We start from the raw sequence: 18,502 nt of genomic DNA, 5'->3' as shown, positions 1-18,502 counted from the left end.
CACACAACCATTGATTTTATCTCACAACTTGTTTTCACCAAAGAATTTCAGTAAGTAAATATTCTTCAATCCCCCCCCCCCCCCCCCCCCCCCCCCCCCCCGCTCTCTGGACTTCTCCTCCCCTTTTGCGAGTGTGGACGCTTCATCTCTTTGCTCCTTAAATGCTTTGCTTCTTTTATTGATTTTTATGCTGATTTTTTCCCTTTTTTCCGTATGAGCTTACCTGCGATAGCTTCTGGACACTTATGGATCATTAGGACTAAAGTGTTCTTAACAGAAACAGCAACATTTTTATAGTTACCTTATCCTCAGCGCTCCGTGTGTCTGTGGCCTAGACACAGCTGAAGCCTGATTACAGCATCTGGGCACCGCAATAGCCTGGAAAGGTGCTAACCGCTAGGCTAACTAGCAACAAGATGCCTTCCCTCTCCACAGATGACTACCACAGCCTCCTGCAGAAGATTGCAGTACTGGAGACAAAAATTCATCGCTTAGAAGTAAACGTGGAGGTAAATGGACTATGTGGAAATGAAACAACCTTGCCTTTGATTCAAAACAATGGCGATGAGCAAGCTAGTACACTGCTAAGGAGCACAGATAACATGACCAAGAAAGTAGACTCTGTGCATTATTATAAATCCTCAAGTGATAATCCCCCCTTGGACTGTCTTGGTGTAAAACCAAGACATAAATCATGTCTCCTGGAAGGGGGAGGACGTATCACGGGCAGAGCACAGCGAGCTGAAATCTCTGAAACCGACTGGCCTTCACTTCCTACGAGACAGAGAAGCTCTTCTACCCCTGTATACGAGAGGAAACAGGACTGGACAACCGCGAATAGGAAGGTTAACAACAAACCTCCAAAACAACTGAATGTGAAACTGCAGAACAGATTTGCTCCACTATCAAAGGACCCTGGATCTATATCGGACAACCATCCATCTAAAAGCAGCGAAGTAAGGTCTGAAAATGAAAGTGAAAGGCCACAGGGAAAGCTAAAGGCTAGGCCTGAAACTCTGATTGTGGGTGACTCTGCCGTAAAGGATGTTAAATGTAATGGACACTATTGCTCCCATTAAGGTGAAGGTTATCTCTGGAAGGAAAAAGTCTCCATGGAGAAACTCCACACTGGTGAAAAATGAAAAAAGAGAGTGTAGGAAAGCTGAGCGCAGATGGAGAAAAACAAACCTCCAGGTTCATTATGACATCTATAAAGAGAAACTTCACAATTATAATTTACAACTGAGGAGTGCAAGGAGGTCCTACTTCTCTGACATCATCACTAAAAACAGCCATAATGCTCGGGTCTTATTTTCTACAGTTGACAGGCTAACAAACCCTCCTGTGTCAGTGGCAGCTGAACTTCATTCGACCATGGCCTGCAATGACTTTGCCAAATTCTTCACAGAAAAAATCCAAAAAATTAGACAAGCAATTGGTACATCAACAGCAGATCCAGGATATGTACTGTATCCACCAAAAAACTGTTTAAACACCATGAAACAGTTTCACCCGATTAACAGCAAAGACCTGGAGGACATCTTAGGTCAACTGAACTCCTCCTCCTGCTGTTTAGATGTCCTGCCAACAAGTTTTTTCAAAAAGGTCTCAAAGACTTTAGAGTCAGACCTGTTACAGATCGTCAACTTTTCTTTATTATCAGGTGTGTTTCCAGAATCATTAAAAACTGCTGTAATAAAACCTATACTAAAAAAGGACAATCTTGACAAGACACAAATGAACAACTACAGGCCGATCTCAAATCTCCCATTTTTAAGTAAGATCATTGAAAAAGCAGTTTCTCAACAGCTCAGTTACTTCTTAAAACAGAATAACTGCTACAATGCCTTCCAGTCAGTTTTTAGACAGAACCACAGCACTGAAACCGCTCTGACCAAAGTGTTTAATGACATATGTCTGAATACAGACAGTGGAAAAATGTCAGTCTTAGTTTTACTGGATCTCAGTGCAGCATTTGACACAGTTGACCACAACATATTACTCAAACGACTGGAGAACTGGACAGGTCTTTCAGGAACTGTACTAAACTGGTTCAAGACATACTTAGAAAACAGGAAATACTTTGTATCAATAGGTAACTTCACATCTGAGCAGACAAGTATCACATGTGGAGTTCCCCAAGGTTCCATCTTGGGACCCCTTCTGTTTAACATTTACATGCTCCCACTGGCACAGATTATAAAGAACAACAAAATAAACTATCATAGCTATGCAGATGACACACAAATATATATCGCAATGTCACCAGGAGACCAAGGCCCTGTACAGGCTCTTGGTAAATGCATTGAGGAAATTAATGACTGGTTGTGCCACAATTTTCTCCAGCTAAACAAAAACAAAACTGAGGTAATAGTCTTTGGCGCCAAAGAAAAACGATTACAGGTCACCAGAGAACTTCAATCTATACATCTAAAAACCACAAACCAGGCGAGAAATTTGGGTGTAGTGATGGATGCAGACCTAAACTTAGAAAAACACATTAAGACAATAACAAAGTCAGCTTACTATCACCTCAAGAATATTTCAAGGATAAAAGATCTGATGTCTCAACAGGACCTGGAAAAACTAGTCCATGCATTCATCTTTAGTAGGCTTGATTACTGTAACAGCATCTTTACAGGTCTACCTAAAAAAATCAGTCAGACAACTACAGCTCATTCAGAACTCTGCTGCTCGAGTCCTCACTAAGACCAAAAAAGTGGACCACATCGGTCCAGCTCTGAGGTCTTTACACTGGCTGCCTGTCCGTCAGAGGATAGACTTTAAAGTTCTGATGCTGGTCTATAAAGCTCTGAATAGTTTAGGACCAAAATACATCAGTGACCTCCTGACCCAGTATGAACCTTCCAGATCCCTCAGGTCATCTGGATCCGGTCTTTTATCAGTTCCCAGAGTCAGAACCAGACACGGAGAAGCTGCATTCAGCTTTTATGCTCCTCATATCTGGAACAAACTCCCAGAAAGCCTCAGATCAGCTGAAGCACTCAGTTTATTTAAATCCAGGTTGAAGACTCACCTATTCTCAGCTACATTTGAATAAAGCACCAAATCCACACTTTTAAGCTTAAATTTCAAAACTTACATTAACTACTGATTTTATCTACTGTTCTGATTTTATCTTAAATTTCAAAACTTACTGATTTTATATACTGTTTTGTTTGTTTGTTTGTTTGTTAAGTGGGTTTAGAGCTCTGGGTAGCTCCCCAGCTGGGTCTAGACTGGGTCTAGAGAGTATTTTAAATTCAGGGAATTTAAAATAGAAAGTAGCTCATCCACAGAAGGACTGGTAGCTCCCCTTACGATAAGGGTTCAGATCGCGCGAACAGGTGTGAATGTGAATGTGTGTGTTTAGTTAGTTTGTTTGTTTGCTTGTTTTAATCAATCTTAAATCATGCTTTTTATTTCTTTTTGTTTCTAATGTCTCTGTAAAGCACTTTGAATCACCTTGTTGTTGAATTGTGCTATACAAATAAATTTGCCTTGCCTTGCCTTGCCTTGGACACGGGGGGGGGCAGTGTCCAGAGAGCAGCATCAATGTCCACGTGAAGAACCTAGTTATGCTGCCAGTGTCAACCCAACAAAAGGTACTTTACCTTCTTGTATATATTGTGATTTCTGTTTACTTTTATATTTGTTGTTATAGTTGAGTTATGCAGGGCTTTTGTGCAGTCCTAAGAAACATACTGCCTAGAGTGTTTTTCACTTTGTGGAAGAGTTTCTTCCTTTCTTTATTTTTTTTCTGTTAGTGTGTGGAACTGAGGTGCTTCGTCAGGAGCTCCTTCAGTTGTTGGAGGCTGGAGAAGAGGACGCAGCCATGACTTGTGAGACGTCGTCTGAGTCAGCTGCTACTCACTGGGCGATCAGAAATATGGTGTCCTCGCAAAAGTGGAAAGAGGCCAGGCCTTGTCTTATAGACAATATGTTAGCTACTCTGGATCCACAGTCACACCGTGTGTGTCAGTGGATCCAGTCTTCATCTTGGACTGCAGCAAAGGAGTCGTCCAAAAAGTCCACTGGGAAGTTGGATGAGGAGGGCATGGAAATAGCTGTTTGTCGCCACGGAGTTCTCTTAGCTGCATTGAACATGTTTCGAGGGGAGATCTTTGCTTACCCCCTTTTTCTCCAGAGGAAGTTGGCAGCTAGCATCCCAGGACATATTACGTTCCTTTTCTCTGATGTGGCCTGTAAATATTTCCCCTATTTAACCAAGGTGGCTCAGCAGTGCCCTGAGCTGAGGAACCTCTTGTCAATGCGTCCTTTTCTCTCCGTCATGCATGCAAAGGCTCACACTTGGAAATGCGAGGTATACTGCAGCTTGTAGTTTTGGATTAGTTTGAGACATTTTGTTATAAGGTTGAATGAATTCAGCAGTCATGTATTGTGACCTCCTTTCTATAGATCAAATGGGGAGGTGCGTTTCAGGATGGGGCCGGTTCAACAGTTGGAGAAGAGGTGGAACAAGTAAACGGTTTCCTGTCTCGGGCGGCCATCACAACGAAGTACATGTCTAAAGCAGGTATGTGTCCGTGTCTGAGATTCCACTCAGTCTCCTGCTCATTAATTCTAATTTGTATACTAACTGAAATGCAGGGCGAACAAACATGCTGACCCTCCTGGCTTTGGGCTGGAACAAAAGGAAAGTGGAACAACTGGGCCGCACTTTGAGCCAGAGATATCTAAAGGTCATTTTTTTCAACACCCATTTTAATGTGTGTGGTAATGGGGGGGAAAACACCAGTACTCTTTTAATGTCAATATGAATGACATTTATGAATGCATTCTTAGATCATAAGGATCCTTAGAGAACAAGTGGAGAGCCTGAATGCGAGCAGAAATGAGCTGGGTGTGGATGACGATACACTGCAGCAATGGGTGGCTGATGTGCAGAAATGGGCTGAAGGTGAGTCTCAATATAATGCACTCATGTATAACAATAGGACCCACCATGGCCTCATTAAAGAACTTAAGGTAGAATTAAGATCTTTCTGACAGTGTCAACAAACAATGAAAAATAAGCCTTGTAAAAGCAGAATTTATGGCAGAGTTGTTGTGTTTCATCAAATTGGATAGAACCTGGGTTGAAATGATGTCGTACTAGTTGGTTTTATAAACCTGAACACCAACATACTTGTTATCTCATGATTATCATGATAATGCAGCACATGAAGGCTCCAGATGTCTTATAATGAATGTCATCAAGTCAGTGATTACAGAGTCCACTGTAGTTTGGTGACTGTTACTCATCCTGTGTTCTGATTAATATTCCTCTCACTTAGAAAGTGATCAAACTGATGGCAGCCTTGGAGCGTTGCAGGCACGAATAGATGAGCTTGTCGTCATCATCAGAGTGCGAACACAAAGTCTTTACAGACAAAATGGTACGTCCCAGTTTCTTTGAAATGGACCGTTTGATGCTGAGTTTGTACAGCTTGTACAGCTACTGTGTAAACAGAATAAAATCAGATCCAGGTTTGTTTGAGCTGGATGTGATTTGTTCTAGCAAACAAATTGATGAGTGTAGATTAAAATGTAACTATATACATTATGTGAAGGTGTGAATTTTTTATGATTATTTACAGATAGCAACAAGAGGCGACACAGAATTCGCAAGGTCATCTTAGTTGAGAAGAAATGCTTGGCGGCTGCTGTTGACGACTACAACAAGCTCGCTGAACCAACAAAGCAAATCGTATCCAGTGATGCCCTCATGCAGACCGACGTTTGGCCCTGGCAGAGCACAAGTAAGCTCTTGATTTCTAAATATCCTTTTTAAACAAACTCCCAGTATCTGAGCAGTAGTTGAATGTTTTGTTCTTGAATCATAATATGCTACTATGTTTTCCCATCTGATGTTGTTAAACTGTAGCTGCTGCTGACCTCCGGACAAAGAGAAAGGTCTTTGAGAAGGTGATGGCTGTGAGGCGCCTGAGAGAGGAGGAGATGATCCTTTGCAGGGAGATGCGGCATCGCTGGACAGTGTTGCGAATGCGATCTGTGGTGTTGGGGACAATCTCCTCAGACTGTAAGCACTTTATTTATTTATTAATTTTTTGATGAATCGATTGAAAATAAGAGCAGATGCTAAAGTCTTACTGGATCTTTTACCTATATCTAGATTGCTAGCTAACACTGCCTTCTCCCTTTTAAAAAAATGTTTAATTACAGCATCCTAATTCCTTGTGTTTATGAGGTGAGGTTTTTTGTTGTTTTTCTTTTTTACTTTTCTCATATTTATTTGTTTTGTTCTTTTTACAGCCTCCTTTGTTGGCATGTCGGAGGATGCACAGAAGGGACTCTGTAGCCTGGTTTTAAAAAAACAAAGTGAACTGAAAGCTGAAATGCTCAAAGTAAAGGACGTGTACAAGAGAATCCTCAGCCACCAACCACTCCTGGAAATGGACTCGGAGGAGGAGGACATTCCAGACGATGCCACTGAGAGTGATTTGAGCACTTCTGATGAAGACTGATTGTGTCATCATTGATGTTATGTTTGGTAAAATAAAAAGTTAATCACATCTCTGTTTAATGTGATTTTTCAACAGACATTTTACATTTTGAGAAGAAAAATGGAATTTCCTTGGTGCAGTTGTTTACCCTGAATCATTATTTCCCATCTAATTTAATGATACTTTATTGTTGTTGTTGCCTCACTCAGGGTGCACAAATTATCCCATATCTGGCGTCCCTTTACGACACATGTCTGTTCCTTCACAATAATTTTATCGAATACATCTTCCAACCTATTTATTATAATTTTAGCTAATTTTATAATCAACATTCATTATTGTTTTTTGGCTATAATTATTTATATTACTTGTATCACTTTTTTTCTTTCTTTTTTTTTTTTTTTTTTTTTTTTTTTTTTTTTTAGTGAACACGTAATGCCACAATAGAGTCACATAATTCTCCTTTTCCCAGTTCCTCGATTGGGGGGGCATTAATCAGTTCTTCCTTAGCAGGGTGACCCTTCATGGCCTAGTATAGTTTTCCCAGTTGGTTTTAACTCCGAAAATTCTTCGCTTTCACTCGCGCTTTCATAGCTTTCTGACGCGACGTCCTCATCACTTTCGTCGTCCTTTTCTTCTTTGTTGCCATTATTCTCACTGTCAACCTCTGATGTTGTTGAGTTTGAGTCATATTTATCACGCGTATCTGATTTTTCTTCTTCACAACCTCCACTACCTTCTTGTTGGATCCAGATGCTCCTCCTCAGATATAACCTGTTCAGCAGTACAATCAAAGTAGGAGGCACTTGAGACTCAGGGTGTGAAAGGTTTCCTGACTGTTCTGGAGACAATTGTTCTTCTGCTAGGGCTTGAGTTGCAATCAGCCAGCCCATATCCGAGTGTTCTAGAGTTCCTATTGTCTGCTGTAAATCAGTCGTCCCAAGAGCAGAAGAAGGTTGCTCTGGATTCTTAGCTATATTGGTCGATCTTGGACATTTAAAAAAAAAAAAATTGTCCTTTTTGGCCACACAGAGAGCATTCACTTTCATTTTTGCATGCTTTGGCTTTGTGTCCCATGTTTACGCATTTCCACCACTTAATCATGGGACATTCTTTTACTTGGTGATCCAAACCCTGCCAAATGAAGCATCTAGCCGCTTGCCCGTACAATGGTCGATAACTCAACCATTGTACGGGCCCAGGGAGATGGAGTTTGGGATTTGGATGAGCTGTCCATCCTCATCCCTCTGCAGACAAACTTTAAACTTCAGTACCCCATACCACAGGCTGAATTTATCCACCAGTTTAATAGGTGGATGTAACACATCACAATATCTTTTCAGATATAATTCAATGTGTTGATCAGGTATTCTTCCTGTTCAAAAAATTTACCATGAGTGTTGTCACTTCAATTTGAAGAGATAGTTCTACAGTCCACTCTTTCCATTTTTGGTGGCCAGAGTGTGAAAGGAAAATCTCCATGAAACGTCGAAGCGGGGCTTCCTGGAAGAAGCACAGTTCGAAGTCTCTTCTGTTTGACAGGGAGATGAAAGAGTAAATGTCGCGAGTTTTCACACGAGGAATGAAATAGCAACTCCTCCGCAACATACTCCCTTGTAGGAGGTTCTCCTTCTTCAAGATATTTCAGTCTTACCCATAAATTGCCAAACTTAGAGGCATAAGGTGCAGCTGTTCAATGATGATCTCTGACACTGGAGCAATATAAGCAGAGGGGCAAGGATTAACTCAAGAGTTGCCTCCCTTGCTTCTTCCACTCTTCTTTGCTGTTTTTGTTAACTGCTTATTCAGTTTTGGGTCATTAGGCTGGATTCTGCCCCAGCTGTCATAAGGAGAGAGGCTTAGTGCACCTGGACAGGTCGTCTCACTTTCACACTACTAACAGACAGAAAACCATGCCAGATGACAGGTTGTTTACCTGGCCGGATGGAGCCAGAAACCGATTATCCTCATCTGGTCATGATATCAAGCGGTGCAAACAGCTGATGCAATCAGCACAAACATCACCAGCAAGAAAAGCTGATTTCTGAAGCACAATCTCATCAGCAGTATGTATAGAGTGAAAGTGGAGAGTATATAATTGGTTTCTTAACATAAGCTCTTTTAGTCGAATGTTTGTGCATTATGATTACAATCAGCTCCTAATCTTTTAATGTTAAGGCCAAAATTCTAAGGCACACATGTACAATATTCATGCTCTCTAATCAGCCCCTTGATATGCCACACCTGTGAGGTTGGATGGATTATCTTGATAAAGGAAAAGTGCTCACTAACACAGATTAAGACAGATTTGAGAACAATATTTCAGAGTCATGGGTCCTTTGTGTATGTAGAAAATTTTTCAGATGTTTGAGTTCAGCTCATGAAAAATGGGATCAAAAACAAAAGTGTTGTGTTTATATTTTTGTTCAGTGTAGAATTTATAATGTCTGAAGATTATTAGGAATCACGAGGATGTTTAATCAGAGAGAAGTGTGCGGCTCTTAAAAGAGCCTTTGTTTGTTTTCAGCTTGAAGCAGAGTCACCAGCTCTTACTTTGCCTTCACAGGCTTCTTGGGCAACAGCACCCTAACCCTCTGACCTGGATGTTGGGCAGCACACCACCCTGGGCGATGGTGACTCCGCCAAGGAACTTGTTGAGCTCCTTGGCGGAGTCACCATCCGCCAAGCTCACTTGGCACGGAATGAGCGAGTCTTGGTCTTAGCCGGTTTTGCTTTTTTTCTTCTTCTTCTTCTGTTTTTTTTTGTTGTTGTTGTTTTTTTTTAAACAACTTAATAAAGAATACAAAATACAATTACATACAAGACATTTTGCTCGTCAAAGGAAGGGACACAGTTAAAAGTTAGAGAAAGATACAGAAACAGAAACTCACAAGCCACTTATTAAACTTACGATTTTTACACATCCCAACGTAAAACTCTGCCAAGGTTAAGGTCTAAAGTTCTTCTTATTCTCAAATCTGTAATAATGTTTACTCACAACATCACTACTTATGATTTTCTGTTCAGTTACAGCTTTGGCTCTTGTTTTCCAAATGTGAGTATTTATTACACACATTATTAACCAAAATAATCTCCTTTTTGTCTTCACCCATTTTTTTCTTTAAATAGACCATATTTAATTGCTTTAACATTAATATTAACATCATATCCAATTTCCATCGTCCTCAGTCTTATCTCAACTGTCCTATAACAGTCCAACAAGAGGTGTTCAAGCGTCTTATCTTCATCACAGTTTTTCGTAGGGTATTTTTTGGTAGTAACAAAACAACTCCATTGGACTACGCGCTTTAAGGAAGGTGCCTGAGTGAAATGAACCACACTACATCCCTCATGCCTGCAGATATCATTTTATCTTGAGTATTTTTCACGATCAATAAATTTTCTCCTATATCTGCATACTTGTATTGGATTCTACCTTCATTTTTCTTTTCGTTAATTGTATTATAAATATTTCACGTGTTAGTCTGTAAAACATCTAAGTTGTAATGTTCCCACATAGTAAACATACCTTGTGTGCCACAGACTACAAGCCCATCATCATCAATGGAGCTCCAGTGGAGAGGGTGCAGTCCTTCAAGTATCTTGGTGTCCACATCTCCTCAGACCTGACATGGGCTGCCCACATTCAGGTCCAGACCAAAAAGGCTAGGCAGCACCTGTATCACCTACGACAACTGAGGAAGTTCAGGGTCTCTCCAAAGATCCTCAGGATTTTCTATACAGGCGCTGTGGAGAGCATCCTCACACAGAACATGACATCGTGGTTTGGGAACAGCTGTGTGAAGGACCAAAAAGCTCTCCAGAGAGTGATCCGTACAGCAGAACGCTGCTGCAGGATTGCTCTCCCCCTGCTTCAGGACACCTACACCAGGAGATGCCGGACTAGAGCAGCGCAGATACTGAAGGACCCGTCCCATCCTGGCAACAAACTGTTCCAACTTCTGCAATCTGGTAGAAGGTTCCGCATCTTCCGGGCAAGGACAGAGAGACTCAAGAGGAGCTTCTATCCCCAAGCCATCCGTGCCCTAAACACACACACCCGCCCTCTCACATCATCTATAATTGACTGAGACAGGACTCTTCCAGACACTAAACCAAGGCACAATGTACATTTCAATTCCTTTAATTTTAAATATGTTTATATTGTCTATCCTGTAAAATAGTCAGATGTCTATTCATATTAATGTACAGAATTCACCTGCTTGCTGCTACTACTGCACATTCACCCAGTGTATATACTATATGTATGTACATATATATATATAATGTTCTTCCTCTACACCCCCCCCCCCCCCCCCCCCCCCCCCAATTTTTGCACATGTCGAGGTGCGTGTCAGGCTACATTTCACTGTGTGTTATACTTGTATAACTATGCATGTGACAAATAAAGAACCTTGAACCTTGAACCTTGAGACTGCTCCCAAACACGAGGGGACAAGTAATACCTCTAAAACACTTAAGTTGGCTTTATTAAACGTTAGATCTTTAGCTGGGAAAACATTTTTAATTAATGATTTAATCACTGAGCACAGCCTTGATTTTATGTTTTTAACTGAAACTTGGTTGGACCAAGGTAACAGTGGAGCTGTTCTCATCGAGACGACCCCTCCTAACTACAGTTTTATCAGTGAGGCCAGGGTGAGCAGGAGAGGAGGAGGGGTTGCTGTCCTATTTAATGAATCATTCCAATGTAAGCAGCTATCTCCTGGAAGTTTTCAGTCTTTTGAATATGTGGCTTTACAGCTGAAGGCCCCATCCAAAGTTGTGTTTCTTAATGCACAGACTTTTTTAATGACCTCAGTGAACTGCTGTCTATGATCTGTGTTGATTTTGACTGTGTAATTATTGTTGGGGATTTTAACATTCATGTGGACAACCCTCAGGACAAAGGGACTAAAGACCTGAGTAACACTCTGGGCAACTTTGGGCTGACTCAGCATGTAACAGAGGCCACACATAATAGAGGACACACTCTTGACCTACTGATCTCCAAGGGCCCGAGCATTTCAAAGGTTACTGTGTCTGATGTGGGCGTGTCTGATCATTACTGTGTTTTCTTTGAAAGTAAAATCTCAGCCCACATAAATATATCAACAACAGTGATCACAAAACGGTGTATAACTGAACACAGTAGTGCAATTTTTAACCAGGTCTTCCCATTAACACCTGACCTGTCCAGAGGGTCAGTCAATGAGCTCGTCAATAGCTTTAATGCTAACATGTTAAATGTAATGGACACTATTGCTCCCATTAAGGTGAAGGTTATCTCTGGAAGGAAAAAGTCTCCATGGAGAAACTCCACACTAGTGAAAAATGAAAAAAGAGAGTGTAGGAAAGCTGAGCGCAGATGGAGAAAAACAAACCTCCTCATTATGACATCTATAAAGAGAAACTTCACAATTATAATTTACAACTGAGGAGTGCAAGAAGGTCCTACTTCTCTGACATCATCACTAAAAACAGCCATAATGCTCGGGTCTTATTTTCTACAGTTGACAGGCTAACAAACCCTCCTGTGTCAGTGGCAGCTGAACTTCATTCGACCATGGCCTGCAATGACTTTGCCAAATTCTTCACAGAAAAAATCCAAAAAATTAGACAAGCAATTGGTACATCAACAGCAGATCCAGGATATGTACTGTATCCACCAAAAAACTGTTTAAACACCATGAAACAGTTTCACCCGATTAACAGCAAAGACCTGGAGGACATCTTAGGTCAACTGAACTCCTCCTCCTGCTGTTTAGATGTCCTGCCAACAAGTTTTTTCAAAAAGGTCTCAAATACTTTAGAGTCAGACCTGTTACAGATCGTCAACTTTTCTTTATTATCAGGTGTGTTTCCAGAATCACTAAAAACTGCTGTAATAAAACCTATACTGAAAAAGGACAATCTTGACAAGACACAAATGAACAACTAAAGGCCGATCTCAAATCTCCCATTTTTAAGTAAGATCATTGAAAAAGCAGTTTCTCAACAGCTCAGTTACTTTTTTTTTTTTTTTTTTTGCCTGTCCCGTTTGGCTCTTTTGCCATCAGAATTGTTGTCTAAAGGCAAAGAAAGATGCCCAACGGATTTACTTTACCAAATTGACCATCCCAGCCTTGCCGTAATGGTCCATTTGATTCACCTTTTATTGTTTATTTTATTTTCACTTACTGAACATGGGACAGACTTGACTGGGGGAAAGAAGGGGAGAAAGAAAGAGGGAAAGAGAAACAGCTGAGAAGAGGGACGGGGGAGAAGGGCAAAAACCAAAAACCAACAGAATGAGCAGAAAAAGAAAAAGAAAATGCATATATCAATCACCTGGGTCACCTGCTGAGAAAGAAAAAAGAAAACAAGCAGAAGAGAACAAGAGTAATAGAATAAACAACATCACAATGATATATGGGAATATGACAGTAAATACTAAATATTAAACATTATTGTGCAGCACATAAGATCAACAGAACACAGTGTGCTTTGAGGTAGGAGCCAAAAAGGGTGTAGTTTGTGGGTGTGATCACCCGTGTGTACACCTGTGAGCATGGACGCGCTTGTTTTTTGTTTTTTAAAAGGTTCCTTCATGTAATGATCTGCTAGAGGGTGTGGGGGGGCCACAGCCCCGTCCTCCAGGGCATGAAGCAGGTATGGAGGAGATCAAAACTCCAGACATCCAGAGGCCCCCAGAACACAAGGCCCCCAGAACACAAGAGACCAAGGAAGACCAACAGAGCTGAGGAGAGTCCCAGATGAGGGCTCACTCAGCAGCCGCGGAGCAGAAGCCAGGGGGAGTTGCAGTGACGCGCCCGTGAGCTCCGCCAGCAGCCAGCCGTGCCTGAGTGACCGAGCCCCAGGCCGAGAGGCCGGGGGCACCCCACCTCCGAAGTGGCCCGAGCAAGCCCCAGGCTCCAGGCCCCGATAAGCGGCCGCCAAGGAGTGAGCCGGTGTGTACCTGGACGCCCATCCCCGGACACAAAGAACCACCAACGCACCGACGTCTGAGGGAGTCCGCCACTGGCAGGGGAAGTGGTGGTAGGGGGAGATAGGCCTCCATACCTTGGAGGGCCTAAGATGTCCCCAGAGAGGTGGCGCCTGACACCCAACCTGACATATAGACACAGAAATACAGGCACACACATATACAAACATCCATTCCCACCCTCATGCTCTCATATACACTTACTCCACACTCAACCAACGTGGAGACAGACATAAAGAGACGCTGTACACACGATCACACTCCCCAAGCGTACTCTAAGCCCCGGGTCTAGGTACCCTTGCCCCTGGAGGGGGGGGAACTGCACCCAGACCCAGGTGGTGTTACCCTTTTCCCTGCGGTGGGGGGAGGCAGCAGCAGGGAGGCCCCCACACTCCAGACCGCAGTCGGATGGCCAACTCCTCCTCCTAGCCCCCCTGCTCCAGCAGGTCGCAGTGAATGGGGGTGAGAGAAGACTCCAAACCTCCCTCCACCCGCTCATTGTAGTGTTGATGCATGTGTGTTCTAAGGTGCATTTAAAACCCAGGAGGGCATGGAGCTACCTGCCAGAGAGCAGCAGGTAAGCGCATGGTCCCTCCTGCTGGCCCTCAATGTCTACGTCTATTTAACATTGAGAGGTGGGCAACGACGCCAGGGGTGAGGTGTACACCCTGATGGTACTTTGGATTCCGTGTATCGTGCCCACCCCCAAGATCCTATATGTATGTGTAATGAGAGTGTGAGTAATGTGAATGTCTAAGTTGTGGGATAAAATTGAGGCAGGGGCAGCCAGAAGGGGACAGGGGGGGGGTGGCCTCCTCTGCACCCTGGTGACATACCTCTACTCCAAGGTCCTGCATGTGTGGGTGGTTGTGATGGAGCGGGAAGAGGGAGGCAGCTGGAGATGGGGAGGGAAGGAAGGGAGGGGCAAGTGACCCCTCCCTGGGGCCAGCTCCCCCGCTGACCCCAGTAGGCACCCCCATACTCCGCGACCCTCCAGGGAAAGGGGGCCCAGGCCCATCCAGACCGGGGCCCAGCGCAGCAGCGCCTCCCGGCCCCACAGAGCCCAGGACAGTCCACCCAACCCCACCACAGAGAAAACTGCACCCACCCCACCATCCACTCGTCTTCCAGACTACATAAGACAATAAACACCCAGGCTGAGATCTTCCTCCACCTCTCCTGTATCTCCCCCTCCTGTAGAGAGAGCCCCTGAGGAGAGGAAAGCTCCTGCAAGATGTGACAATCTTCCCCACCAGTTGAAGAGCCCCCCAGGTGGCTCGATGCACCGGCGGCACCCTGCTCCAGGGCTGGGCCCCCATGCACCCACCCGCCCACAACCCCGGCAACACACCAACCAGGACCCAAGCCCCCGAGGCCCGGCCCGGGCCCCAGCCCAGAGACGGAGCGCCCCCAGAACCTCACGCCCATCCCGGACCCACCCAGGGGCAGCCAGGCTACCAGGTCAGTAACCCACGTCCGTCAGCACAGACCCTCCCCTAGTCCCGCTGCACGCAGCCGCGAGGAAACAGTCACCTGAGAGCCAACAGAGCCCCTAACCGGACATGACCGCTACCCCGGGTTGAGCCCCTCAAGGAAAATGCCTCCGGGGAACCCCCCGACGCCCTAAGCCTGTCCCTACCCCCACACCAATCACAACAGCGAAGGTGGGACCAAACTATGACCCCCCACCCCCACTAGGTGATGGAGCTGATCAAAGGAGCCCAGAGCAATTGATCTGATGTGGTGGCAGAGGCTGTATCAAGACTAATGTAATCTAATAGATAATTTCTATATTGGTTAGAATTAAGATTATTTTTATTTTTCCAGTTCATGAGGACTGTTTTCTTGGCTATGCATAGGGCAGTGAAAACCATATGGGCGATATTCTTTTCTGAAGTGACATTATCTAAGCTGCCCAACAAACACACTAAGGGGGAAGTTGGAATGTTACATTTCAGACACTTCGATAAGTCTTCACATATCTCGCGCCAAAACTTCTGAACTGGTGGACAGAACCAAAGAGCGTGGATATAATTGTCCAGTGAATTGGTTTGGCAGTGTGAGCAGTTGTTGGTAGACGTAAAGCCCATCTTGAACATCCGATGACCTGTATAGTGCACTCTATGTAATATTTTGTATTGAATTAATTGAAGACTGGGATTTCTAATTAGATGAAAGGTTTTTAAGCAAATCTGAGACCAGAAGTTTTGGTCTAAGTTAACTGATAAATCCGCTTCCCATTTTGCAATAGGAAGTGATATTGATTCATCTGTTTTAGAAAGCATTCTGTATATTTTGGATAGTAATTTGGGGGTTTTAAGAGTAAGAAATTGAACCACACTTGGTGGTGTTTGTAGTTCAACTTGACCCGGTTTAAATTTCTTTTTTACTATGGATTTAATTTGTTGATATTCTAAAAATCTTTTCTTGTTGATCCCATATTGTGTAACCAGTCTGTCAAATGAAATAAATTCTGTTCCTTCTAGTATATGTTCTAAATATTTGATTCCTTTACCACTCCAATCTGAAAAGTTTATCATATTATTGTTTTGTAATATGTCAGGGTTGTTCCAGATAGATGTACGTTTGCATGGGATTAATGAAGACGCTGTCAATTTTAGAAACTCCCACCATGCTGTCAGAGAAGCGCTGATGTTGATGCTTTTAAAGCATTCATGTCGTTGGATGTTTGAGCTGATAAATGGTAGGTCTGAGATCTCTAGATTATTGCAAAGTGCTTGTTCTACATCTAGCCAAGGTTCATCTAAGAGGGTGTGTTTTAGCCATCCTGAGATAAACTGAAGCCTGTTGGCTAAGAAGTAGTGCTGAAAGTTAGGCAGTTCTAGTCCTCATTTATCCTTGGTCTTTTGTAGCGTTTTTAAGCTTATACGTGGGGGTTTATTTTTCCAAAGGAATTTGGACATACATGAATCTAGAGATCTGAACCAATCTTGTGGCGGTTTAGTTGGGATCATTGAGAATAAATAATTTATTTTTGGTAAGACCATCATTTTTATAGCGGCAACCCTTCCCATGAGTGATATGGGTAGACATTTCCATCTAGCCAGATCATCTTCTACCTTCTTTAAAAGTGGGATATGGTTTAATTTAGTTAGATCTGCAAGCTTGGGAGAAACATTAATACCTAAATATTTTATATTTCCCGATTGCAGTGGTGTAGAAGAGGAATTATGGAGGGAGCAATTAATCGGTAGAACTGTAGATTTTGACCAGTTAATTGAGTAATCTGATATTCTTGCAAAAGAGTTTATCAATTCAATCACCCCAGAGATATTGGTTTGTGAATTTTGGAGAAAGAGTAACACATCATCCGCATAAAGGCTGATTTTATGTTCCACGTTCATGCATTTTATGCCCTTAATTACTGAATTCTGTCTAATTGCTGCTGCTAGTGGTTCAATAAAAATTGCAAACAGTGAAGGGGAGAGTGGGCATCCCTGCCTGGTGCCCCTCAAGAGACAGAAGCTGGAGGATGTCTGGTCATTTGTTCTAACACAAGCTGTTGGGGAATTATATAATATTTTTAACCAGTTTATGAAAGAGGATCCAAAACCAAATTTGTGTAAAGTTGCAAATAGAAATTTCCAGTTAACTCTGTCGAATGCTTTTTCTGCGTCTAAAGAGAATATTGTAGTTTCTAGGTTTTTACTGTATGAGTAGTCTATCAAATTAAGTAATCTGCGTGTATTTGTTGATGAGTGCCTACCTTTTATGAAACCAGTTTGGTCAGGATGAATTAAGAGGGGGGTTATTTTCTCCAGTCTCTTTGAGAGAGCTTTGCAGATTATTTTAAGGTCTACGTTTATAGGGGATATTGGACGATAGCTTGAGGGATATACAGGGTCTTTGCCTGGTTTTAGCAGGAGATTAATGTTTGCAGAATTCATATTTGATGGAAGTCTGCCCTTTTCTTTAATTTCCAACAACGTTCTGTAGAAAACTGGTGCTAGAATCGACCAGAATTCTTTGTAGAATTCTGCAGGAAAGCCGTCTGGACCTGGAGCCTTATTATTGGGCATACTTATCAGAGCTTCCTGGAGTTCACCTGGTGTCAATGGTGAATCCAGTGCCATTGCTTGAGTGTCCAATAATTTTGGAAGAGTTATGTTGTCCAAAAACTGATCAATTTCTTTTTTAGATGGGTTTATTTGTGGTGAATACAACGTTTTATAGAAATCCCTGAAAATGTTGTTTATTTGTATCGGATCATATATTGTGTTCCCAGATAAATCTTGAACAGCACATATAGTTGTTTTTTCTTTATTTAGTTTTAGCTGGTTTGCTAGAAATTGACCGGATTTATTACCATGTTCATAATTTTGTAGGCGTAGTCTTTGTACTAAGAATTTTGTTTTTTTTAATCAATTATCTCATTTAATTCTAGTTTTGTTTTGCGTATTTTGTTCAATGTTTCCTGATCTTGGTGGGACGCGTAGGCTTCTTCTAGTGATTTGATGTTTTTTTCTAATTCCTGAATATTTTTGTTTTCTTTTTTCTTTTTATGTGATGAGAAAGAAATTATTTTACCTCTCATCACAGCTTTCCCTGCTTCCCATAGAACAGAAGCTGATGTTTCGGGAGTGTCATTATAGTCTAAATATGAAGTCCACTCTTTTTTAAAATATTTAATAAAGTCTTCATCTTTAAGTAGTGATATATTAAATCTCCAGTTTTTTCTTGGCGTAGTATTATTCTTGTGCATTAGTGTTAAAGATACAGGACCATGATCGCTGACAGCTATAGGATGAATCTCAGTGTCTGAAATGTCGTTCAGCAGTGAGCTGCTGACCAAAAAATAATCCAGACGAGAGTAGGAGTGATGGACATGTGAGAAAAAAGTATATTCCTTACTGGTGGGGTGAAGGGAGCGCCGTGCATCGCAAAGACCAAAGTCGCTCATATACTGTTTGATTATATTTGTGGACTGCCAATTACGCTGAGTTCCCGCTGTATTGAGCCTATCCATGTCTTCATTTAGTCCAAGGTTGAGGTCGCCTCCAAGAACAAGTGTGCCATCTAAGTGTTCAGA

General features: G+C 42.4%; 2 protein-coding genes across 2 annotated transcripts; both read left to right on the top strand.

The window, feature by feature from the left end:
* The first annotated feature begins 3,438 nt into the window (after positions 1-3,438).
* LOC146706954 (uncharacterized) lies at positions 3,439-5,254 on the top strand. Its single transcript, XM_085460721.1, has 5 exons — positions 3,439-4,324; positions 4,420-4,537; positions 4,612-4,703; positions 4,807-4,921; positions 5,181-5,254. Exons 1-5 carry the CDS (start codon positions 3,836-3,838, stop codon positions 5,252-5,254), a joined length of 888 nt encoding a protein of 295 aa, XP_085316847.1. The 5' UTR covers positions 3,439-3,835.
* Positions 5,255-5,784: 530 nt separating this feature from the next.
* On the top strand, positions 5,785-6,536 carry LOC146706953 (uncharacterized). The gene is made up of 2 exons (XM_085458255.1): positions 5,785-6,043; positions 6,277-6,536. Exons 1-2 carry the CDS (start codon positions 5,932-5,934, stop codon positions 6,486-6,488), a joined length of 324 nt encoding a protein of 107 aa, XP_085314381.1. The 5' UTR covers positions 5,785-5,931; the 3' UTR covers positions 6,489-6,536.
* The last annotated feature ends 11,966 nt before the right edge of the window (positions 6,537-18,502 follow it).

The sequence above is a fragment of the Copadichromis virginalis genome, linkage group LG6, assembly GCF_057382275.1.
Source record: "Copadichromis virginalis isolate Kocher_CV1m ecotype Utaka linkage group LG6, C_Virginalis_male_GT1.1, whole genome shotgun sequence".
NCBI lineage: Eukaryota > Metazoa > Chordata > Actinopteri > Cichliformes > Cichlidae > Copadichromis > Copadichromis virginalis.
Note: the sequence above shows the minus strand (reverse complement) of the source record. Positions and strands in the feature narration are given on the sequence as shown.